The sequence below is a fragment of the Galeopterus variegatus genome, unplaced genomic scaffold (assembly GCF_000696425.1).
Source record: "Galeopterus variegatus unplaced genomic scaffold, G_variegatus-3.0.2 Scaffold2456, whole genome shotgun sequence".
Classification (NCBI taxonomy): Eukaryota; Metazoa; Chordata; class Mammalia; order Dermoptera; family Cynocephalidae; genus Galeopterus; species Galeopterus variegatus.
In genome coordinates this window covers 28,382-54,737 of record NW_007728567.1, presented here as the reverse complement: position 1 = coordinate 54,737, position 26,356 = coordinate 28,382, and the positions used below count along the sequence as shown (strand labels likewise).

The window sequence follows — 26,356 nt, the reverse complement described above, 5'->3', positions numbered from 1 at the left end:
TACACATTTGTCCAAATCCATAGAATGTACAATTCCAAGAGTGAACACTAATGTGAACTATGGACTCTGGGTGATAATGAGGTGTCCATATAAGGTTATCAATTGTAATAAATGTACCACTCTGGTGGGAGATGTTGATAACAGGGGAGGCTATGCATGTGTGGGGGCAGGGCTATATGGGATATCTATGTACCGTCCACTCGGTTTTTCTGTGAACCTAAAACACTTCTAAAAAATGGTCCATTAAAAGTAAAAAATAAAAACAAAAAATTAAAAAATGACGTAGATAAAAGAGTATTGAAAAAAGTCAAGAGTGAATGCTTGGGATTCTGCGGGGGAAGAAGATGAATCTTCAGGCTGGTACAGCAGCCTAGAAACAAGTCTCTGAAGACTTGGGAGGGGAATGAGCAGAAACTAATGACTAAAGGAACATTTTTCAATTATCTCTAGATTTTATTCATTTGAGTAATCCTTGTATGAATAACCACAACTAATTGAGACTAGAAAAAAATAACAGCCTAAATTTAAAATTCTTAAAAAATAACAGCCTAAATCTCATTCAGACCAAGGACTAGGTATTGTAGGTACAAAGCAGCTTTGTGAAATGGGCACCAATATGCAAAGGAAGACTGTGGCTTTTTGTCTTCTACGCTTTATCATATTAGGTGGGGCTTTGAGATACAAGTTCTGACTGGAGACTCCGATCTACCATAGTCAAAGTATAAAGCAGCAAGGCTTAGCTGCTTCTATAACCAACAACGGAGGGCTGGTGAGTTATAAATTCAACTTGTTGCTAATGAAAGCCTTTTTAATCTTTGCTCAAAGACGACTCATGTTAATGTGCTTTAAATGCTCAGGAACAGCCCTGGAAATCCTTTATTCAAGGTAGGTCAATAAAAAATGTTTCTATGGTGTTATTAAAATAGACTGGGTAAATTTCAAGGTACTTCCAAAATTCATCTGCTCACTGAATATTCTATGTACCTACCTTTGCCAGGACCATGGACATGTTGAATGTGAATTTTAGTTCACTCGACTAGGGTTTAAGAAAGGCCATGGTCTTTTGTGACTCTAAATAAAGTTACATTTGTTCACAGCCCCCATTTGCTCGGGAAACTCAATCTCAAGAATTTGGTGGGGGCAAGAAGAGGGTGGTAACTCTTCTCCCTAGGGTCATGTGAGGAGATCTGGCACAGTCTAGAACATTCTAGAAGGCCCTCTATCCCTTCTGGTCACTGTTGAGGATGTTCAGGGTCAAAATCTCCTTGGTCTCTTGAAAGCAGTGGCCCCAACCCCAGATCTTTCCAAGGCTGGGAGACTAAAGGCTTAGTGAACCTCCTCCCACAGGGGACCATGCAGCTTTTCTGCCACGAGGTCCTGCCACAGACCAGCTGTGGGAGGGAGTGAAGGCTGGTCCTCACTAGTCCTGGACCTGCATACCTCTGCCCCCTTCCCAGTCTCTCAAAAAGCTTTCCAAACCTTCCCTTCAGAGTTGGCTCACTTCTTCCTCTCTGAGCTGGGGCTTTTTTTCTACAACAAAATTCTCCATAGGGGCGATATTCCCTGTGCCTGTTTCATGCTTTATTTCTGAACTCTCCCTTTTGCTCCTACAGTGCCAAACTCATTAACAATCCTGAAGGTAAGGACACCCTTTGCGACTGTCTTAGAATGGGGAAAGAAGAATACTTACCACTCAATCAGGCTTCCGAAACAGCAGAAAACTGAAATCAATATCTCGATGTGGTTTTCTGTCCACAGAGGCAAAGGTGAGAAAGACAATCCCTGCCTTCAGGTATCTCATATCCTAGAATAGAGGCAAACGAAGAGATCATTAAAATATAGCACACAGAAGGGACCCATGCCCCAGAGGCTAGGGAGGGAGGGTTTCCCGGGAGGAACTCCTACCTATGCGACCGGCACTGTTCCAAGCAGTTATTTACATATGCATGTAGGGTGGGCTATGATTGGTGCACAGGCAGTCTGGCTCCTGAGTCCACACCCTAAATACCTAGGGTCTGTGGGTACCTTCAATGAGACCTGAAGAGTAGGGAAGAGCAGAGTAGAGTGTGAAGGTGCCCTGGGAAGGGATGTGAAGAGGGAGGCTGGAGTTGAACGACCTGGATCAGTTACACCTGGGGCCCCAGCCACCTTTCCCGAGTGGATTGCCAGGAGACTAATACCTGTTTCCCTAATGCTTAGGAAGGTGAATCCGACACAGGGCTGACTAGGGCAACAGAGGGATTCTAGAAAATTCCTCTCTAAAAACAAATCTTCCAACCTTCTATCAATTAATAAGAGATTTTGATTTATAAGCATCTCTTCTGAAATGGAATTATGCCCCACAAGGAACTAAATCTGTGGTTTGCACTTTCACTCTGTTGTGAGTAATTTTCACCAGAAACTCAAATTGCTTTTCTCCTACCCTCACCCTAGCCAGGTGGGGAGGCTACTCTGGATGAAAGCTTGGGACAGATACTGGGACATGAAAATGACAACGCCCACTTGCGATGAGGTCAAAAAATCAACCACCAGATATTACTGGCCTCTGCTTGACCACATATTGTCTCTGCTACACCAGGAGCATTTTGTTTTTTGCATTCATAGGCTTTGCATATCGTAGGCTATGAAAAGCAGTGCTGGAATATTAAAGTAGTAAATTTACTTTCGGGGTGTCTATTATCAGCATTTGTGAGTGAAATAAAGACTAGGCATGTCTAAAGGAAGACTGGAGACACAAGCAAATCAACATACACTCATCTTCATATTTCAGACTTTCCCTATTTGGACAAAAATTATGATCTTCAGGGACTGCTTTGCCTCTTGCTGAGTCTGGCAGTCTGAACATCAAATCCAGATGAAACTAAAGCAGTCAGAACTCTGCACTGATGATCCAAAAACTGAAGCTGACAGCTGGCAACATGCCTTGCCTGAGAGCCATGCCAGTTCACAAGGGGAAGCAGAACCTGCACTCAGTCTTTGTGTGACACCTCATTTAAACCCGACTGCTCTGCTTTTGTAAGACTTGACATTATTTATTCCTCAGAGAGGGAATGAGTGACTCATGAGATCCTGTGATTCACAGAGCCTCTCACAAAGCTAGGCAGAGCTGGGACAAGAAAAAGGATGGCAGGAGGGTGAGGACTGCTCTTGCCACTCCGAGGACATCCAAGACTCCCCCCACCATATACACACAAAATCTCCCCTGACCGGGAAACCATCTAGAGCCCCTTTTACAGAGCAGGGAAGAGGTGGTTATGGGTGAGTCCCGAGCTCCCAGTGCATCTTGGTTTTAATCCATCCCCATCTTAGACTCCCACCTGCATCTTGGTTTTAATCCATCCCCATCCCTTCCACACTAGGGCCTGCTCTTCAGCCAGCCACACTGCATAGCCCTCTCTTCTACCTCTTCCCAGCTGCTCTTCTAGGTCCCTTCCCTCCCTTGCTGCCCAGGCAGCTGTACCTATCTCTTGTTATATATCAGCCTATGTATCTCCTCTGCCCATTGAGGCTACTGGAGGCATAACATACAGTAGAGGTTAAGAGCATGAGCTCTGGAGCCAGGCCACTATGGTCTGGATCCTGGTGCCACTTCCCAGGACTATGGACTTGGCCATGTTACTTAACTCTTCTGTGCCTCGTTTTTCTTACTGTAATGTTGGGATAATAGTACGTATTTCTAGGGTTGTTTAAAAGGCCCTGCAACTATTTTATTAGGAAAGGATGGGAGGGAAGAAGGAAGGAAGGAGAAAGATTGTGAGCCTCTTGAAATAAAGGACCATGTATTATTCGTTTTTTGTTCTGGGTCTCACTAAATTTGTTCATCATTATTATCATTTATGAGTTTATACAATGTACCAGTTACTGAAAAAGGTCAGTCCCTACCCTCAAGGAGCTCACAATCAAGAGGGAATGACAATTAATGACATCAGTGGTTGTAACACAGTGAGATAACAGCTGAGGGACAGCAGGGTGGCATCTCTCTAAAGCTTGTGAGTCTGGAGTTCAGGTTCAATTTCTAGTTCTGTCACTTCCTGGCTGTGTGACTGAGAAGTTACTAGTACCTCCCTCATGGGACTGCTATAGAGATGGAGTTAGAAGGTAACAAGAGACCAGAAGAATGTCCAGCACTAGTGTTTAATATGTGTCATTATGAATATTACATATGCATGCATAATAGATACATATATATATATCCACACACATATGCATAACAGGTATCCACTGCAGAGTGCAATGGGAGCACAGAAGGCGGGAAACTAAACTTGTGTCTGGCAGGGCTTCCAAGAGGAGGTGACCCCAGGGCCAGTCTTTAAGAATGAGTAAACTAAGGATGGAGAAGCAGAGGAAGACTGATTTAGGCTGAAGCTACAGCACATGCAAAAGCATGAGAAGAGAGAACATTAGTCACTCTACCGGACCCTCGGAGAGCCTAAGATACTTGCATTGGAAAGAGTGGTAAGAGCTGAATCATGCAGGGCTCTGCTAATAAATGTGGGCCTTGCCTGAGGACAATGCAGGGCAACAGAAGGTTCAGGCTGAAGTCTGCCATGAACAGCTTGACACTTTCTAAATCAGCCATATTTTCTAAAGCATTAGCCAGTGATAATTAGTTTTGTGGTCATGATGCTGAAGCCCTGTAGGATGCTGAAGCAAACAAAGCCTAAAGAAGGCTCTGCTCAGTGTAACAGACATCTAGGACCAACTCTATGTTATTTTATTCTAATTCTTTGGGAAGTGATAAATTCTTTGTGGGAAAGACCCATATCTTTTCTCTTTTATCCTTGGAAGTGCCTAGAACAATACACAGACACATCGGATTTACCCAACAAATACCAACTGATCATAATCCATGACATTACATATGGTAACTTCTAGCTACTTCAGGTAATTAACTAGAACATTCTCGTGGAAAGTAGACATAAGGGACTGTACTGTGGCAAGGTGTTGAAGGACAAACACGACTTAGGGTTGCTGCTAGAGGTGAGACTTCAGTGTAATGGAGGGCTGTTCATTTATATCACAAAACCAATGAGAAAACCATTCCTTTCAGACCACAGAATGGCGGAGGCTTATTTCTGACTTCTGGTAACACAATTTGAAGTGAGCAATAAAACTATATCACCTTGAATTCCGAAGAAAACATATGTGGGGGGTGGGGGGTGAAGAAACTGGTGGACCACATGGAGGAATGTAGCCTGAGGGTCTCCAGGGAAACATGAATCCTCCAAAACAACAGTATCTTGATAGTCTTTGAACCCAGGCTCACTTATTCATTCATTGGTTGGACAAATATTTACTGAGTCCCTCCTATGTCTGAGATGCTAAGTACACAGCGGTGAGCAACACAGACACCATCTTGTTCTGTACCTCCTGAAGGTGACACTGAAATAGGCTTTAAACAAATAGCATTCTAATAAGGGCATAATAACAGCTTGTGACAAGAGCTATGAAAGGAAACAATAGCATCCTGAGCCATGAAAAAGAAGGGAGGCCCACTTTAGGCTGGGGCGGGGATCCTGGGAGGTCCTCCTAAGGAATAGTCAAGAAACATGAGCAGGAAAGAGACACGATAGAGCTGAGGGGAGAGGAGGCCAGGCAGGGCGAGCGCCCCCAGTCAGGCCACAGCGGGGAAAGGGCCGAGGAGACATGAAGGGGGGAGGCCAGTGCGGATGGGGGAGGCGGAGGGAGGGTGAGCTGTGTGGAGGGGCCGCGGCCGGGGGGGTGAGACCCCTTAGGACGGTAGGAGACGTGAGGCACGATGACGGCCGTCAACTGCGCTCCACAGTCTCTCCACCCCAACACACTCCATGAGTCCCGGCAGTTCGGCCCAGGGAAGGTTCTCAGCCGACGTGGGGGTGGGTGATTTAGGCTCAAGGGCACAAGTCAGAGGCTGGGAGTGGCAGGAGGGGCGGATGGACGAAGCGCCACGGGAGGAGAAGGCCCGGGAGCCGGGCGCCGAGCTGAGCCGGCCTTGATCCGACTCCCCGCGTGGCCTTGCACGACTCAGCTGAGCGGCCTGCAAACCCAGGAGGAGAGAACTCGCTCTACAGACAGGGTCGTAGCACGGACCGCGGACAAGTGCCAGTAACTGGTTGTGGCTGCTGTCACTGTTGGGAAGAAGGCAGTCGTTGCAAGACATCCAGGAGGTGGGACCTACCAGGTGTCAGGACATTAAGGTCATCTCTTTAGATTAAGAAAACGTGTACATTTAAGAAATTTTATATCTTAAAGTTTGAAGGTTTCTTTATAAACTTAAGTGTTAACATAATGAACTAACATATTTATATGTTACTCTTTAGGTTATTTAGCAGCTAATCCAAGATTTGGATCATTGCCTAAAGTTGCACGTAAGTCATAGAATTTTTTAAAAAGCAGACTCATTTTGAAAAAAAGATGTGCATAGCAATCAGGGATAGGAATATCCAGCTTAGCCAATTGCCTGTCTTGATGCTCCAAAAACTCAGTCTCAATTTTCTCCTGCTTTGCATTTCTTAGTTTGTTCAACACTTTCTGACATAACAGCTTAGCAGTAGGATTTCTCTTTAAACAATCCTCTTTAAAGCATGGACAAGGAGGGGCAGGTAGGATGTAACACAAGATTATCGCGTAATAACTTCGTATAGCATACATTATACGAAGTTATACGAAGCCCGCGCTCGGGGGGCGGGGGGCGAGGCGCGGTGGCGTTTCTGCCGGGCGTCCGCGGGGACGGCGTCACGGCCAGGGCGGCCCTTTGGAGGCTGCGCGGCGCGGCACTGGCCTCCTCTGACCCGTCCCCTGCTGGCTCTGGCTCCCGCCGCGACGGACCCGCGTCCTCGGGCCGGGGTAGCGGCTTCTGGCTGGGGGTGGCGGAGGATCCCAGCAGGCTGATCCCCGGCTCCTCCCCCACCCATCAGAGAGTGCAGTGACCCCTCCTGCTGTCCGTCCTACCGTGTCCCCCACATCCCCCCACCCACGCGCCCCCCTCCTTGTCCATCCTACCAAGCACCCCCACCCCATCCTGCTGCTCACCTCTCAGCACCCCGTCCCCTCCCCCACCACTGAAGAAGCAGAGGGACCCCAGACCGGACCCGGGGCCTCCTGCACATCCTCTTGAAAGCTCAGGAGTCCTAATGCCTTTGGTGACCTGACTAGACGGAATAGACTTTCTTCCCCTCCTTCCTTAGCACCCTGTACATAACTCTGGGGGAAACCTTTTCATGTTGTGTAACTGTTGACTTGTCTGTCTTAAGACTGGGAGACTTAAGACTTAAGTCCGCAAGGGTTCTGTCTTATCCTTCTTTGTACCCCTTGGCCTGGCATGTGATAGACACTCAGTAAGCATTTGTGCAGTTAATGACCTTGTAATGAATTGAGACTTTCGTTAGGACACAGTTTACACGTAGTAAAACATTCCACTGTGCACAGCATGACATGTCACTCTGCTGTAAATCGTGTCACTATTATTGAGTTCGTGTGTGTGTGTTGATGAGGGACAAGCACTAGAAATTGAGTTTGCAAATTAAGACTAATAACAAAATGATGGGGCCGGCCTGTGGCTCACTCGGTAGAGTGCGGTGCTGGTAACACCAAGGCCACGGGTTCGGATCCCATATAGGGATGGCCGGTCCGCTCCCTGGTTGAGCGTGGTGCTGACAACACCAAGTCAAGGGTTGAGATCCCCTTACCGGTCATCTTTAAAAAAAAAAAAAAAGACTAATAACAAAATGAAAATAAGTTTTCCAGATAAGCGCAGTTGACAGTAAGGGTGTTTTTAAGCGTGATCTAAACTTTCAGTCATGGCATAGTGATTCTTTTCTACTTTCCTTAGACATTGGGTCAAGGAGTAAGCAGAGTACCCTCAACTAGAAGAGGAGCAAGGACAAAGTCGCCATGGCTTCAGTGTCTACTCATGGAAACCAAGATAAAGGTCCCCATTTGCCACCACTAAGCAAGCAGGTATATTTTTGCTTTGGGTGTCTGCCATCTGAAGAGCAATATAATGCAGGACTTTTGGACTTTTGGTTAAACTTTGTTTCAGTCTGGTGCTTTGTTGGATGTGTTCAAGGAAAATGGAATGTGGAAGGAAAGTATGTTTTTGGCTTCTTTGAAAAGAAGCCTTTTAAAAATTTATTTACAAAATCCTTTTTTTTACTCTTCCCTGTTTAGAGTCAAGCTTAACTGACTCTTAACTAGGATGTCAGTGACTGAAGAGGTTTCCTGCAGCAGAGCAAAACTCTTAATTGAATGTAGCAGAATGATACATTTTGCTTATTTTTACATTTTTGTTACTAAGGGTAATCGTATTAAGCATATGCTGCTGGCAGGTGTTCTGTTAAGGATAGCAGAGTCCTTAATTGCTAATTAAGGACTTTAATTTTTTAGCCATCAGATCAATAACCCAAGTGTTAACATGGACACAGCTTTTCAATCTATTGGGAATAAATTTTATGTTTCAGGAACACATACATGAAAAAAAGAGAAAGTATTTGATGGGTAGATGGAGTTCATGTTCTCTGGGAGTCAACTACAAATAGTTTATGGAGGAGATAATATTTAAGAAGCAAAGTTCAGGAGAGTCAAGCAGACAAATAATATCAAGTCACGGGGAGAAGAATGTGGATACCTGAGTTGCCTCTGTGAAATGGAGAGCCATCAAACATTTATGGCTATACAGAAAAGGATCATCAGAGCTCCTTTTGGCAGACTCTGCAGAAACTTGAATCTTGACGGCAGGACTCAGAGCAATTGTGATAGTCGGGGTGTATATATATGTGTGTGTATTTGGGAGAGGTGTTCCTTGTTTCTGCCACAGCCACAGCCAGGAGCAAGAACAGATATTTACACTGGGTATAAGGAGGAGTGCTTGCTGAGGAGTAGTGCTTGTGCTAAGGAACTAAGGTAAGTGGAGGGTGAGAACACCTGCATCTCCTTGTGGTTGTGACTCATCCTGATCACTGCTTCTTTGTACTGTGCTGAGGGGAGCTGTAGAGAATGAAGAGGGAGGTTGCCAGCTTGCCTTGCTTGTAGAGCTCTGAAGGCATAAGGTGCCAGAGTCCTTCCCACCTGTTAATATGACATCATGCATGTAAAGTGCTTGGCCAAGTTCCTGGCCCATGCAAAAGTGCTTAAGACTGGTGACCATCATCCACATTGATATCTAATACAAACAAAGAGTCTAAAAAGAACCATGACAGAAATCAGCAAGCTAAATTTCAAAAGCCCAGGAGCTGCACATCAACAAGGAAAACAAACCGCAGGAGATAAATGACCAAAAAATCTACATAAATAATTCACACAGAAGGAAATACAAGTATGACTTTTGTAGTAAGGAACAAATTAAATAACATTTATTTTTTTAAAAAATAAATGAACCACCCACAGAATTGGAGAAATTATTTACAAAGCATATATCTAATAAGGGTACCCAGGTATATAAAGACTCATAAGTCAACAACAAAAAGACAAACAACCTAATTTAAAAATGGGCAAAGGACTTGAATAGGTACTTCTCCAGTAAAGATACACAGATGGCCAACAAGCAAATGGAATATTCCATGTTATTAGTCATTAGTGAAATGTAAATCAAATCCATAATGAGATAACACTTCATACCCACTAGGAAGGTCATAATTAAAAACAAAAACAAAATAGAAAGTAGCAAGTGTTGGCAAGAATGTGGAGAAATTGGAAGGAACTCTCATGCATTGTTGGTGGAACTGTAAAATGATGCAACCACTGTGGAAATCAGTTTGGCAATTGTTCAATAAGTTAAACATAGAATTATCACATAGACCAGCAGAATAGAAAGCAGGTGTTCAAACAGAAATTTGTATAGGAATGTTCATTAATAGCAGCTCTATTCACAATATCCAAAAGGTAAAAACAACCTAAATATCTATCAGTGGATGAATGGATAAACAAAATGTGGTATATCCATGCAGTGGAACACTACTGAGCCATAGAAAGGAATGAAATATTAATACATGCTACAACATGGATGAACCTTGAAAACATTATGCAAAGGGAAAGAAGCCAGCCACAAAAATGTCAAACATTGTATGATTCCATTTATGTAAAATAGCCAGAATACACAAATCCATAGAAACAGAAAGCAGATTAGTGGTTGTCAGGGGCTAGAAGGAGGAGGGAATGAGGAGAGACTGCTTAATGAGTATGGCCTTTCCTTCTTGGGTAATGAAAATGTTCTGGAACTAGATAGTGGTGATGGTTGCACAACATTGTAGATGTACTTAATGCCTCTGAATTGTATACTTCAAAATGGTCAAAATGGTAAATATTATGTGTATTTTACCAAAAAAAAAGTTAATGAGCCAACATATAACAAAAGATTACAACCCAGGTCCAGTTGCAGGGATTCCTCTAACATTAGAGGAGAGGACAGTCTGGCTGTAGGGTATGCAGAGATCCTCAAACACAACAGTTACCAACAAAATGCAAATAGGACAATAGAATATTACTTCATACCTATTAGCTTGGAAAACAGGATAATGAGAAATGTTACAAAAATCCTTTATTTATTCTAACTTGCTTGGAGTCTTCTTTATTCGTAACTATCTCTTATGGAGGCTTCATAGCCCTGAAGGAACATGCAGGCGCTGCTGGTAGGAGTGAAGACTGGGAGAGCGGTCTAGCAAGGCTGCAACACAATGAGAATACACATGTGCTGTAGTTCACTTCTGGATATATATCTGAAAAGTGTTCTCACAAGGGTCTGTAGGGGGACATGTGGCGGTGGGGACTGGCATGCATTGTGGAGAATTATGTAGCAGTCGGAAGTAGATGAGATGTATGGTAGCAATATGGATGGATCTTAAAAGCATAGAGCTGAGTTGCAAATATTTTAAAAATAAAATAAATATAAAAAACAATGCTACTTACATTTTAAAAAAAGATGCATGCAACCCAAACAATGAACATTTTGCAAGAATGCATACAATTGAAAAGTCCACATTAAAGACTCAGAATGGTTGTGGTTGGCACAGGGGAATGAGAGTAGAGAATGGAAAATGAGTGAATAATACACACCTACAGAGGGTGATCATAAAAGATGGGAGTTGTGCAGATTATAGCATGTCAACATGATAAACAATAGTGTAGACTAGTAAAAATAATTATGTCGGGCCGGTCCATGGCTCACTCGGGAGAGTGTGGTGCTGATAACACCAAAGCCACAGGTTCGGATCCTATATAGGGATGGCCGGTTGGCTGAGCTTGGTGCTGACAACACCAAGCCAAGGGTTGAGATCCCCTTACCGGTCATCTTTAAAAAAAAAAATAATAGTTATGTCAACTACGTCAATAGCTGCACCAGAAATTATGTGCAGACACTCATAAGTGTGTAAAAACACTGTCAAGATTAAAAGTAAACTGTGTAGAAAGATAAAAAGCAGACTGTTGATAAGCTCACAGTCTAAAAATACACACCCAAATATAAATAGATAAATTGGAGGACAGACATATAAATAGATAACTTGTAATACAAGTGTGATTACAAGTGTGATCCCCAATGTCTGAATATTGCGCCATAGGGGAAATCTCTGTCTTCTCTCAGGAAGCAACATTGAGCTGGGTGTCAAGGGGTGAAGGGGGTGAGTAGCATGCTAGGGATTGTGAATCACATGGACAGAGGATGGAGGTAAGAAAGAACACGTGGCCTCGGCAGAAATTCAGCCTGGGCAGACATCTGCCAAATGCACTGTGGTCTCAGTCTGAATCACTCTGACTCTCCAGCTGGGATTCTTTCCTTACCAAAGTCCATCCAGCATTCCTAGCTGAAAAGCACTTGCAGAAACTGGTCACCGTTCTGTGCCAACTTCAAAGATGCGCCGTGTAACAAGTGAAGAGATCTCCCTGTCCTCCAGAGAAATCAAAGTGGAGACTTTTCTGATGACCTCAGTTAACTCACTGTATAACTTTCCTTACAGAGCTTATTGTTTTGTCCAAAATCAAAACTGCACATCCACAGAGGAGAGATTTCAAAGATCATTCGAGAATGTCAAGAAGAAAGTTTCTGGAAGAGAGGTAATTGCACCCCTCTATTCTTAGTTAACACTGTATTTGCTGCAATAAACTGCCTAAAGATCATATTAGGATTGTGGTCATGATTTATTTTTGAGCAGCAACTTTGCATAAATCCCTGAAGAATTTTGAGACTTGAGGATGTTCAGAGTTTAAATCCATGGTGAGGCGCTTTTTAGGGCAGAGGTACTATCTGATTAAGGAGCACTTTACCTCACTTAGCAAAAAGTAGTGCACACAGAACTCTTCCCTTCATGTGACCAAGAACATGGACCAAGAGTATTATTTAGAATTTCTTAACTCCCAAAGAGTAGATCTTCCTAAATTCCCACTAGACTCTAAGCTTCATAGAGTTCAGAAATAATGTCAGGTTCATCTGGGTCTTCATCCCAGAGCTTGGCACAATGCCTCACTAATAGAAAATACCTAATAAATATTTGTTGAATGAATAAAAAATGGCAGCAGCATTCCATTAACACTTACATTGTCTCTGAAACAACCTTTTCTGCTGAGTTGCTTTGTCTTTCTGGGCCTGCCTTGTGTAAGACAAGGGTGTGAATTCAGGCTATGCATTAAGGTCCTTTCCAGCTTGAAAAATGTGTGATTCCTCATTTGAAAATGACGTGATAGGACTTATAGATATATTCCTAATATTTTGCAACATTGCTGACATAGGAATAATTTATACTTGGAATACTCATTTTGATTTCTTAAATTGTTCAAATTCGGTATCACTTGTTTTGGAACTAACAACTTCTAGACGTTGATATTCATTACGCATTGCTATGATTACTGATCGGAATTCTATGCATTTGATTATTGCAATTCATTATGCATTACTATGATTACTTTTAGAAATTCATGTGTTTTCTGACAACCTATGAGTAAGTAATTTAATTGGGCCCTAGCAGATTAAAACTTCAGTGTGACCCATTTGCCTACCATCAGGTAGCTATGAGGGAAAAAAGTGGTTGCTATTTGATTTGTCTTTGTTCCCAGGAAAAACTAGATGTTTATTACTGCTCTCTGCTTTTGGAAAAAGTTATATGACACATTTTGATAGAACTAGAAACTGCCTTTGCCACACTAAATTGCCTGTTTTAAAAATCATAGCTAATCATTGCACATGCTTAAAATGAATGTAGTCATCTTGTAATTTTCAATTTGGGTCTTCAGGCAAATCTAAATTGTGGGACAAAATGTTATGAAGATAAAAAATAAGGCAGGGAATTGTCCTAGATTAAAGCAGATTAGAGAGAAAATGTACTACACAATCCTTGATTTTCTAGATTGGAAAAACCCACAGCTATGAAGGACATTATTGGACCAAGTGGGGAGATTTGAATACAGATAGTGTATTAGTTAATGTAATTTTTCTTAAGTATGAGTATTAAAGAAATATAAATTTCTTGAGTATGCTAATGGTATTGTGATTATGTGGGGGAGTGTTCTTGTTCTTAGAGGATACCCTCTGAAGTATTTAGTGATGAAGAGTTACGATGTTTGCAAATTTTAAAGTGGCTCAGAAAAAAAAAAGAGAAAAGAGGGAGAGAGAGAAAGCAAATTTGGCAATGTGTCCATAATGAATGAATCTAGGTAAAGGGTATGCAGGAGTTATTGTACTGTGTTTTAACATTTATGTAGGACTGAAATTTTCAAAATATACAGCTAAAGGCAGTTCTCAAATTCAACAGCCAAGTACATGTACTCAGTAAGATGGCTGGGCTGGGTGAAATGATTAGAATTTGGTGCTTGTTGACATTGAGTACAGGTGGATGTCAGAGATGGAGAAGCAAGGGGTGTAAATTTGGATTAATATTGTGCGTCAGCTTGAGTGACTGGGGCGAATCCCGAGAAAATTCTCCATGCAGCACTTAATAAATATTTGTTGAATAAGTAAAATAACAAATGAATAAAAACTCACTGCCAAGGAAGCTAAGAGAACATGCTCAGAGTAATTCTCCCTGATTTCTAGGTGAGGTGCCAAGATTTCAAATATCAATATTAAAGGGTGTTTTTGTTTTACAGCTCTGCCTTTTTCTCTTGTAAGCATGCTTGTTACCCAGGGACTAGTCTACCAAGGTAAGATTCAATATTTGCTAAATCATTTAACTTCAGAGAACCCATTTTCTGTGACCCTCCTGGCAGCTTTTTGATACTCAGCTTTTATTTTTTGGCAAAGAATTTATTTATGCAGGCTTTGCCTATTTTCAGACAAAGTCCCCACCTCCCTAGAAGAGGTCCTAATCCCCAGAATAAGTGAATATGTTAGATTACAAGGCAAAGGGAAATTAAAGTTGCAGATGGAATTAAGGTTGCTAATCAGCTGACTTTAAAATAGGGAGCTCTATGCATTTCTTAGCCCTCAGGTAACAAGAAGGCATCTGACCCTGTTTAAGCCCATTTTATTGAATATTGCTCATCACCAGGTTTTTAAAAGGAATATTTATATTTAGTAAACATGAGGAAAGGTGTGCTAGTTCTTTTCTGGATCTTAGAGATCACATTTGTCATATATCTAGGAGAAACCCACCTGAGTCAATATTATTCTTGTCCATAAGATCATGTATAAAATACAATTTCATCTTTATAACTTGAAGATAGTCTTTTGGTAGAAATATATTTATCAATCAGTAACAAGTCTTTGTGAGACCATTTTTACACAGAAAAAAATATTGAGATTATGTTTTATAAATATTAAACTACTCTGAATCTACTGCTATGGTTTGAATGTCCCCTCCTTCTTTCCCTCTCTGTCTTGCATACTCACTCACTTTATTAAGCCTTCCTCCGTGAGATAACCCTTTTGAGATATCAGCGCCATGCTCTTGGATTTCCCAACCATAAGCCAAATAAACTTCTGTTCTTTATAAATTACCCAGTCTGTGGTATTCTGTTCTAGCAGCAGAAAACAAACTAAGGCAATCTAACATCTCTTGAACCTGTGCAAATATATTTTGGACAGGTTCAAGAGAGGGCTGTGTATCAGTTTTCTACAGCTACTGTAACAAATTACCATAAACATACTGGCTTAAAGCAATACAAATTTATTATCTAACAATTTTGCAGGCCAGAAGTCCAAAATGAGTCTAAGTTAAAATCAGGGTGTCAACCCAGGTGCGTTCCTCTGGAGGCTCTCGGGCTTCTTTTCCTTTCCCAATTTTTAGAGGCCACCCACTTTCCTTGGCTGGTGGCCCCTTCCTGTGTTTTCACAGTCAGCAACATTGAGCCAACTCCTTCGCAAGCTGCCTATTCTCTAGTTCTGTTTCCAAGTCCTTCCTCCACATTCAAGGTTCATCGTGATTACATGGGGCACACCTGAGTCATCCAGAACAATCTCCCTATTTTAAAGTTATCTGATTAGCAACCTTAATTCCATTTTCTACCCTAACTCCCTTTTATGTAATGTAACACATTCACAGTTTCCAGGGATTAGGATGTGGATCTTCAGGAGGCTATTATTCTGCCTATCACAAATTCTAATGTTTTCATTTAAAAATTATGATATATGTACTATGAATCTCTAAACTGAAACTTTCTATGTTGAGTTTCTTAAGAAGAGAGGATGATGACTAATTTCTTTGAACTCAGTAGTTAGCTCCACCTTTGCTTGATATCTTGAAATCAGTCTTGAATTGTCTGTTTCATATTCTTTTTCTATATGTTAAAGCTCATCTTTGCTATTTACCTAAAATGGCTGTTTGGGAGTTAAATTCAATCAAGAATTGAATCATGACTCTTTTAAGGTCATCTCTTTAGATTAAGAAAACGTGTACATTTAAGAAATTTTATATCTTAAAGTTTGAAGGTTTCTTTATAAACTTAAGTGTTAACATAATGAACTAACATATTTATATGTTACTCTTTAGGTTATTTAGCAGCTAATCCAAGATTTGGATCATTGCCTAAAGTTGCACGTAAGTCATAGAATTTTTTAAAAAGCAGACTCATTTTGAAAAAAAGATGTGCATAGCAATCAGGGATAGGAATATCCAGCTTAGCCAATTGCCTGTCTTGATGCTCCAAAAACTCAGTCTCAATTTTCTCCTGCTTTGCATTTCTTAGTTTGTTCAACACTTTCTGACATAACAGCTTAGCAGTAGGATTTCTCTTTAAACAATCCTCTTTAAAGCATGGACAAGGAGGGGCAGGTAGGATGTAACACAAGATTATCGATAGCAGAGCCTCTGAATGATTGATCCATTAGAGATTTTTATTTTCTTCTTTTGGCCTGGTGAGTATTTCAAAATACTTTTTACAATGGACACAAAAAGTGAGTAATTTTTTTAAATCAGGGACTTTCTAATAATAAATTTACTACAAACTTGGGCTTTTGTCTTCTTCCACTTGGTATCCATAGACCTTTCATGTACAAAGAGGATGCATTCCAGTTTACATTCTGAAACCTCATTGCCAGCAGGAAGAACAGGTTTGAGATTTCTTCCACGGGAGGTTTCCTCTCCCTTGGGACCTGTCCTACAGGCAAGATGGACTTCAGCTCTCCACTACTCCAAGTCCATAAAGAAAATTAAGGCACTCTCCTACCGAGTGATTTGGAGGCTACCTAGAGCCACAACCCACAACCCACCTTCTCCTCCCCTGGTGGCCTTAGCCATTTGTTGACAGCTGGGTCACACTCTGGCTGCCTGTCTCTGAGACAGCACCCTTGCTTGCTCTTTCTTGGTGCTTCTACCACCAGTTCAAAGCTAAGGAGATCAGAAAGTCTCCAGTTCCCAATCTAGCTCTTTATTTATTTTTTTTTTTATTTTTTATTTTTTTAAAGATGACCGGTAAGGGGATCTTAACCCTTGGCTTGGTGTTGTCAGCACCACGCTCAGCCAGTGAGCGAACCGGCCATCCCTATATGGGATCCGAACCCGTGGCCTTGGTGTTATCAGCACCGCACTCTCCCGAGTGAGCCACAGGCCGGCCCCCAATCTAGCTCTTTATCTATTTTTTTTTTTATTTTTTATTTTTTTAAAGATGACCGGTAAGGGGATCTTAACCCTTGGCTTGGTGTTGTCAGCACCACGCTCAGCCAGTGAGCGAACCGGCCATCCCTATATGGGATCCGAACCCGTGGCCTTGGTGTTATCAGCACCGCACTCTCCCGAGTGAGCCACAGGCCGGCCCCCAATCTAGCTCTTTAATAGAGGCTTCATTCTCAGAGTTTGGGGTCTTTGATTTATCATGGTACTTTTAATATAAAAATTACTAGTGTTAATAAAGAAAGTTCTAGAAAATAATTAATGGAGAGGATTCTGAACTTTTAAATTATCTATCTTTCCTAACCTGCTTTTACAGTTGCTGGTATCCTGGGATTTGGCCTTGGAAAGGCATCATACATAGGAGCTTGCCAGAGTAAATTCCATTCCTTTGAAGATCAGCTCCGTGGGGCTGGTTTTGGTCCAGGGCATAACAGGTTTGCAGTCTGTTTGATTGAGGGATTGTAATGAAGATAATTATAAGAAATTAAATGAAAGATCACTCATTATTATGATATTAAACACATTTTCAAAATTCATCTTAAAAAAACTTTAACCCTCATGATTTGAGTTGTTGCTATCCAACTTCAATAATAATTATTTATTATTTAACTTAATCACTTGTTTGATTTGGTCAACAAATATTTAATGAGTACTTTTAATGCTGGGAAGGGCCTCAAGGCCATGGGCGTGGATATCATCCAGAACAAAGCTGTGCATTTTCCTTGGTATTATGTTAGATCTGAAGGAAACAGATACAAGTTAGGCAAACTACAAACCAAGAATTCTGGAAATGTCATTAAAAATTTATTTTAATTTTAAAAATTATGTGTGTACAAGTATATGTGTGCACGTGTGTCCAAACCTAAATCCATAAGGCATATAGTTAAATCCTGGGTAAATGCACTCTGTATTTTATGATTTATTTTATGCTATTGGTAGAAATTACTCAAATTCAAAAAGTCAAGATCAACTCCTATATGACCCTGACCACAAATATAACCAACTGTTTGAACACAAAGATCATTATTACTTTTTTCTGGATGAAATTCTGGAAGTCTTAAACCAAGAAACAATTTTTTTTTTTTTTGTCCTTTTTGAGACCGGCCACACCGCGCTCAGCCAGTGAGCACTGTGAGCGCACCCGTCATCCCTATATAGGATCCGAACCCACGGCGGGAGCGCTGTGGTGCTCCCAGTGCCGCACTCTCCCAAGTGCGCCACGGGCTCGACCCAAACCAAGAAACAATTTTGACTATTCCTGAAAAAATTTAGGCTGGTGAATGTTGGCATAGAAAACATTTCTAAATAATACTGTGTTAAGACTTGAGCTTCCAGTGTCAAGTACAATCCACTCTATTTTTGCTTCTCTTCTAGGCACTGCCTGCTTACCTGTGAGGAATGCAAAATAAAGCACGCGTTAGGTGAGAAGGAAGGTTCACAGCCTTCTGCTTCCTAAACTCTGTATCTGTGGCTTTTGACGTTTTTTAAACCTCTGAATTTGTATAAATTTAAAATTTCAAGTGTACTTTAAAATAATATACTTCTGGGCCGGCCCGTGGCTCACTCGGTAGAGTGCGGTGCTGATAACACCAAGGCCCCAGGTTCGGATCCCACATAGGGATGGCCGGTTTGCTCACTGGCTGAGCGTGGTGCTGACAACACCAAGTCAAGGGTTAAGATCCCCTTACCGGTCATCTTTTTTAAAAAATAAAATAATAAAATAAAATAAAATAATATACTTCTAATGGAACAAAAATATTGTGATTCATTCTATTAAAATGTTTTCTGTGGGGGCTGGCTGGTTAGAGCAGTGTTGGTAACACCAAGGTCAAGAGTGGAAGGCTCCCAATTGAATTGAGCATTGCATGTTTTTCTGCTCTTTAAGAACATTAGGAGCCCTCACGTACCAAAAAGAAATGATGCTGCATCCTGCACTGCTTACAGCTAGCTAAGAGAATCAAGAGTCTTCTCTGATTAGCCCCCATCCATTCTTGAGCTCTGCTTTTTTTTTTTTTCAGTGTTTTAAGTTCTCTGATAGCAATGAATGCTGAGGAAGTTGAGAAGTCATGACCCAAAGAAAATTAATGTGTATGGATAGAAATATGAGGGTACTTCAAAAAGTTCATAGAAAAATAGAATATTTTAACTAATTTTTCCACGTACTTTTTGAAGTGCCCTCCTACAGGGCAAGACCATGTCTTATAGGTAAAAGAAGTGCTTCCTAAAATGTAGGGGCGAAGGTTTTTAAGTTAATTAAAAATGTGTCATTTGAAAGGGTCACAATATGAATCAATTCTGTCCTTTTGGTGCTCTAAGTGACTGTGTGGCTCATCAGTATGGTGGAGTTTTGGAAATTCCCAATGTCTTTAGGTTACCTAGCTAACGGGTACAGGCTCATTGTCAGCACCCAAGAACAGGGTTCTTTTATATACTACTGGTGGTCGAACAGAGTAAACACAACTTGCCAAACTGTCTCTCCTCCCAAGGTACAGCTTATTTATGTGAGGAATCACCGGAAGAATTAATTCAGAGAATGATAAACTCTTAAAACTTTAGGGAGCTCTGAGGCAGCCAGTGCAACTCTGAGTCAGACTCCTAGGCTCCTGCCAAGTTTGTTGCATGAAAAAAAAAATCCTTCCATTTGGGAACCTTTTGTTTTCTGGCAGGCTGTCTGAGCCCTACACAAAAACTTCTCTTACATCTTTGTAACTTCTCAGGAAAATATATGTGTCACCATTTATATATAGGGTATGTATGTGTGTACATGTTTGTGTTTTACATAATACCTCTTGAAGCTTGTACCGTGGAGGTAAGAAGGGAAACAACTTCAAAAGTTAATACTTATAGGCTGGCCAGTTAGCTCAGCGTGGTACTGATAACACCATACTGGCCAGCAGCAAAAGAAACAACCTTTGGACTGGCTGATTAACTCAGTTGGTTAGAACCCAGTGTTACTTTAAAAAAAGGGGGGGGGGGGGTCAAGGGTTCAGATCCCCATAGTGGCCAGCGACCAAGAAAAAGTTAATACTTATAGGCTGGCCAGTTAGCTCAGCGTGGGACTGATAACACCATACTGGCCAGCAGCAAAAGAAACAACATTTGGACTGGCTGATTAACTCAGTTGGTTAGAACCCAGTGTTACTTTAAAAAAAGGGGGGGGGGGGTCAAGGGTTCAGATCCCCATAGTGGCCAGCGACCAATAAAAAGTTAATACTTGACATGAAATACTTTAAGCGTCAAAAATATTTGGAAGTTCTTACTTTTAGATGAACATTAAATGTATGAAATGGAGTTATTTTGGCTAAGTTCTTTTTATATTATGTATCCTGTTTTTTCAGTCAAAGTTCTATTTCTGTAAATCAATGAAGAGCCAATATCCTAGCTTCTTGGATGCAGTTTAACTCTTGGCTCTGACAACTATCAATTGGTGACTCTGTCATCTCGGCTATTGCAAAAATTCAGAATTGGGTACATTTATATCCTGCATCCTAGAAAATGTTTTCCCAGAGATCAGAACATTCCCACTTTGCTAAGCACAGCAAGTCAAAGTTAAAATGTCTCGGGGCACTGGAAGAAGATGCCTTTATTACTGTTGAAAAGAAACACTGCTTTTACTGCTGACATCTTCATAGTTCTCAATCAAATTGGGTTTATTGCTTGGGCTTTCCGCTTTTCCTAAGTAGATAAGTTATTCACTGAAGCAGTTTATCATGGTGATCTATCTTAGTGTGAAAGGAAATCAGTGAAGAAAAAACTGGAAGGTCGTCCAAGAAGTCCTGAATATTCTGCTGCATATCTATTGTGCATATTAGGAAGCACTCATGCAGGGGAGAATGTTTCTTGTGTTAAAGGAGCCACATCTGTCTTTTAGCGTTTAGCAATTACCAGCACTCATCACCAAGCTTGGCATAAGCTTATGAAAGCAATATCTTCATGATGAACAAAAAGAAAAAAAAAAAAACCATGGCAAAAAGCAGGATAAAATTATAGATACACTTGCATGAAAGAAAGAACAGGAGACTACATGGTAAAAGTCGGATGTCTAAACAACTTTAATGGGAAACTTTCCCTATTATAATACGAACTGATATTCTAAAGTGAAGAAAATGGAAAATGTCCCATTGTTTTAAATTTGATTTATGGGATTTAAAATGTAATATTAATAATCTACTTTATCCATGAATGTACTTATCAGAAGTGACAAACTTGGTATCTGAAATCAACAAACCTTGTCTAACACATTTGTAGATTATGTAGTCAACAAAGTTAGTTCACAGAGAATGATACTAATGAGAATAAGGAAGATCCTTATCCAACCTGAAAACATCAAAATGATCTTTAAACCCCATGCATCCTCACAGCACTCCAGTGATGCCTAGAAGTGTTTCTGTCTTGGCTTACATGAGTACATTATTAAAAAGGATCCTTTCAAGATACTTTTAATTTCTGAGGAATTGATCAAACTTTTCACCCACTGTTGGCTGAGGTGATCATTTCTTTCTTAATTTTGCCTGTTTGAGTGATCCTGGAGTTCAGGTTACTGCTGGAGTTAAACTATTCCACATGAAATGTATGTTTTACAATTTAAAAAACAGTGGAATAATCCTTTTGTGTTTCTTATCAAAATATACTAGAATTTCCAGGAAGATTTATATATTGTACATTACATATACATAATATAGCATATGATGTACTGTATATAATGCTTATATTTAAAATTCTCATTTAAACAAAGATTTTCTCTTGCTGTCAGAATAATTTCTCTTAACATTATGAAAGTAGTAAAATTTTATCTTGTATGACTTAATAAAATGTAATACAAATGTCATGTAATTTTGATATTCAAATAGTGTAATCTGTTAATCAACAGAAAATATTTTTGCTTTGGAACTCTGCCCCCAAATTTCAACTATAAATTTCAATTTTGTAGCCATTTAGAGTTGGCAGAGATTTCAGTGATTAACCCAGAGGCTGCAAAGTCCAGGGCCCAGACAGATAATGTAATTGAGTGAAGCTAGACTAATGGCATATGAAAAACACAGGCATATTCTTCACTTCCACACACACAAACATGTGGGCCCACTGTTTTTAAGTTTTCCAACTTTTCAATACAAACAATTGTAGGTTTTAATGTGAAATCTCCTTGTTTTAAAATGTTCATTCTTTCACATATTCAAATACTAATCACCCACTCTGTGCCAGACACTGTTCTAGGCCCTGAAAATACAGCAGTGAAAACAATAAAAAAAAAATCCGTCCTCCCAAAGCTTATGTTCATATTACCAATTCTTGGCTTGAGATCCAATCCAACATCCCACCACTCCCTGTGGAAGCCCCCTCTGCAGTGTACAAGCAGATGAGATTCCAGGACCTACATATGTATTTCCAGGGGAAAGACACCTGCTGCTGCCCCACCGTGCAACCCAGTACACTGACCAGGTGTTAAATTCTTTAGGGAAGTCTTATGGGGAGCCCAGGTTTGCCTCCCTCTAGACTGGAAACTCCTCCAGAACGAGAAGTGTATTTTTTTTTTTCTTATCTCTTAATTCCCAAGCAGAGTTCTTGCAGATATGGGAACTTTGTAAATGTTTGTCAGACTAAATCAGTAATTTCCCTGTGGCTACAAAATATAATTCTTACTCCTCTTTCATGTAATAGCCTTTACTTAAATACTGAAAAGCATGTTTATCTCTTAGAATTCTGGCTAAAGGGCCCCAGTGTTTTCAACTATTGGAGTAGGTTTTCAATCCTGTCACAACTTGGTCTTGGGACACCTTTTTGTTTGATCTGTGGTATCCTCAGACATGAAGACTCCAGAAATGAAGTGACCCATTCAGAAAAGAGCAGGATTATCATATTTTCTGTTTTAGGCACCAGAACTAACAGATAACAAGAGTGGTTCTGCAACAGGCCCTGTGCTATTTACTGTGTATTGATTTGTCTACATGAATCTCATTCATCATTTCATTATTAAATATTTAGAGATGACTTTATTTCCTATCCCTACAAAACACCACTTACTTATAACTGTACTTAAAAATTAAATTGTGGGCCAGCCCCGTGGCTCACTCGGGAGAGTACAGCGCTGGTAGTGCCAAGGCCGCGGGTTTGGATCCTATATAGGGATGGCCAGTGCACTCACTGGCTGAGCGTGGTGCAGACAACACCGTGCCGAGGGCTGTGATCCCCTTACCGGTCAAAAAAAAAAAAAAATTAACAAATTGCAAATAATAAAAACACAAATCAATGAACAAAAGCTGTTGCACATTCCTTTATATTTTATTTCCAATACAGATTAAGATAATACATCAAATGCCTGAGAAAGACTTTTTAATAATTTTTGATGTAAAGCTTAACACTAAAAATTATGCTCGCTCCCCCCACCCACCCCAATGCAACATGCAGTTATTTATTTTCATATATGATGATTCTAGAGCATTACAATCTCTTGATAGTTTTGAAATAGTATCTTTGCCCTATAACTTAAAACAATTTCATAAACTACATATGACCGTGGTATAATACCTTCATATAGTTCCCCAAGATGAGCACATTTACACATTAACACCAAATCTGTTTTTTTTTAAACATCATAAGTCAAACCACAAAAATCCAAAATCTAGTTATAAATGTTTATGAAGACTGCTGCTGAGCTCAAAGCATGCAGGTATTCATGACCACCTAGTCGAAGCTGGATATTGAAACTCCTTCAGTAGGTCCAATGATGTAATTTTTCACTCATCCCAAGTATCTCCATATTTGTTTACTTTGACTAGGAAAAAAGCACAAATAATTGATGATTCCAAATAGTAATAAGTTAAGGACACTATTTTAAGTTTGTTGTTGTTAGGATGAAAAGTTATGTTTCTCCCTCATTTGAATAAAAACGCGGGTCAAATTATAATTATAAAAAGGGACTGGCTAGACTTTTGTGAACTGGGGATAGGACATAACTATGAATGCTTGATCCTTATAACAATCTTATAAAGTAAACACAATCCCCGTTTTAAGGGTAGGAAAACAGATTAGTAACTTGCCCAAGGTACAAGCCTTAACAAGTAGAACTGAGATGTGAACAAAGGTCTGTTTAGGTTCACAGCCTGGGTGCCTTTACAATTTTACCATACCACCTAACAACTGTGGTATATAACATACACACAAAAAAATACTGGGAAATAAAAATAATAGAACAAACATTTAAATTTTGTTTTTCACAAAAAATATGGTAATGGAAATGGTCAAGTCTTCAGGTTATGGTTAACTCAATCTTCTCTCCCAGGAGCTGTAATACTAGTATGAGAAGGAAATGGTTTCCAATATTCCTGCATTTTACATGAAATTAAATTTTGAAACATGCTGTCTTTCCTACTCTTACTTTTTAGCTTCTCTTCTACACTGGCTCCATCTGTGTATTATAATTCTTCAGAAGACTCAACTAATCATAACAACTTAAAGAAGCAGTTATCTCTGTCAGCCCTTTCAGGGAATCCATGAAGACAAAACTATTTCATTATTATACTAAGACATTATATACCCTCTCCCCTCACATTTTTGCCTTTCCCTCTTGCTCTCATTGTCTCATGAGCATATAGTAAAGTTTTCTAGAAGCTACAAGAGGTGTGGTAACATTGCTCTGACAGCTAAAGAAATATGTGCTTGTGTTTTAAAATTTCAGTCTTAATATCTAATTAGATAAATATCAAGAAATATAATCTGCATAAACTAAAGGTGAACACTTTAAGTGACACTTTCTGACCCTGTGAATCTACATTGTACTAAAGTCAAATTTTCTGTCTAGATTGAAGAACATTCTAGAAAAATCACTGAAACTATTTCATAACAGGTCTTTTCTTCAAATTATAAAAAGCACAAAAAATCAGCTTTCTTTTACAAAGGAAAAAAGTTTATCCTTTCACATTACTGTCTCATATAACAGAAATTCAAGACTGTTCACAGTCTAAACCACAAATGTCAAAATCCAGCAAATGCTATAGGTCTACCATATCTCCTTTTCTAATCTCTATTACTATAGAAATCCCAACTAAAATAATTACATTTCTGGTATCAGTGCAAGGTACTATGCCATGCAGACATGTAACAGAAAAGATTACAAAAATGAGAAAAATACTACTTCCTGCCCTCTTGGAGCTTACAGTCTAAGTCCTGAAATAAATTAGCAGAACAAAGTACAAAGTACCAATAAGTTTTTACATGTTACAAAGTAATGGCCACTGGATGCATAAAGTTTATGCTAAATGTTTTTTAATGCAAGCATTAACAAATATTGTAGATTACAAATCTATTTCAAAGGTAGATCTTTTTACATCAAAAATATGACATAGATTTATCTATAATTGTTATAAAAACAGAATTCTAAATGAAGCAACAACTAATTACCAATAACACTGGCTCTAAAAAATTATCATAGTAACAAATACTAAGGATTTTTATGCATTTTTGCATTCTTTCTGGCATATGACTCAAGAAGGTACCAAGGACCTATTCCTTCCTTTGAATTTTATAGTAGACAAACCTTGAAACAATGACATATTTTCTGAAATTCCTTAACAGAGAAATCATAAAATTTTACAGCTAAAAAACCCTATTCAAAATGCCCTCTTCCTTTAGAGGTGAACTTCTATATCAGAAAATTCACTTTGGGTAATGTATGGGTGTTCCAAAAGGACTTAAAAGAAACCATGATTTAAACATTTACAACTAATTATAAAGAAAAATATTGTTTTAAAAAATGCTCTAAAGGTCTGGAAGGCATATAACTTTCAATTTCACAAAGGAACCAGAAAATCAATCTCATTACTCAATCATGATTCTGTGGTTCTGCCAAAGTGGCATTATAGCTCAATTATCAACCTCAGCTCACCAGACCCAGTTACGCAATAGAGCATCATTAGCAAAAGGATATCAATTCCCAACGTGACTCCCAACATGACTTTTTATTTTTTTGGTGGCTGGCTGGCAACAGGGATCAAACCCTGGACCTTGGTGTTATCAACACCATGCTCAAACCAACTGAACTAACCAGCTATCTGTCAGCCCCCCAAAGGAGACTTCTTTTAAGTAAAAAATACTCAAATACATGTATAATTTCTATATTGTATTACAGAACTATTAGTCTTACTATTTGGACTTAATTATTTTCTAACACAAAATGGCCCTTGGAACACCTTAAAAATGAAAGAACTGGTATCTGTGAAATAACTCTTCTTTTTAAAAAAATTATTTTGGTTAATTGCTTGAAGAATTAAATCACATATTAATATAATTAACATTTTAAACTAATGCTTCAGTTTCCAATCCTAAAAGTGAAGTGATTCAGACTAAACTAT

At 39.8% G+C, this 26,356-nt stretch overlaps 2 protein-coding genes across 11 annotated transcripts in view; one reads left to right on the top strand and one right to left on the bottom strand.

Moving 5' to 3' along the window:
* Nucleotides 1-6,054: 6,054 nt before the first annotated feature.
* OCIAD2 (OCIA domain containing 2) overlaps nucleotides 6,055-26,356 on the top strand; it is a 25,444-nt gene continuing 5,142 nt past the window's right edge. The window contains exons 1-8 of one of the 4 annotated variants that reach the window (XM_008581771.1): nucleotides 6,056-6,146; nucleotides 7,811-7,938; nucleotides 11,928-12,024; nucleotides 14,050-14,103; nucleotides 15,891-15,938; nucleotides 17,326-17,443; nucleotides 18,384-18,430; nucleotides 20,737-21,842. In XM_008581771.1, coding sequence (XP_008579993.1) covers nucleotides 7,873-7,938; nucleotides 11,928-12,024; nucleotides 14,050-14,103; nucleotides 15,891-15,938; nucleotides 17,326-17,443; nucleotides 18,384-18,430; nucleotides 20,737-20,741 — 435 coding nt within the window. In that variant the 5' untranslated portion in view covers nucleotides 6,056-6,146; nucleotides 7,811-7,872 and the 3' untranslated portion in view covers nucleotides 20,742-21,842. The other 3 variants (XM_008581770.1, XM_008581767.1, XM_008581769.1) reach the window with 3 other exon arrangements.
* Nucleotides 23,266-26,356, bottom strand: part of OCIAD1 (OCIA domain containing 1) — a 24,073-nt gene continuing 20,982 nt past the window's right edge. For all 7 annotated transcript variants that reach the window (XM_008581772.1, XM_008581777.1, XM_008581778.1 and 4 more), the window contains one exon: nucleotides 23,266-23,781. In XM_008581772.1, coding sequence (XP_008579994.1) covers nucleotides 23,744-23,781 — 38 coding nt within the window. In that variant the 3' untranslated portion in view covers nucleotides 23,266-23,743. The remainder of the gene's footprint in view (nucleotides 23,782-26,356) is intronic.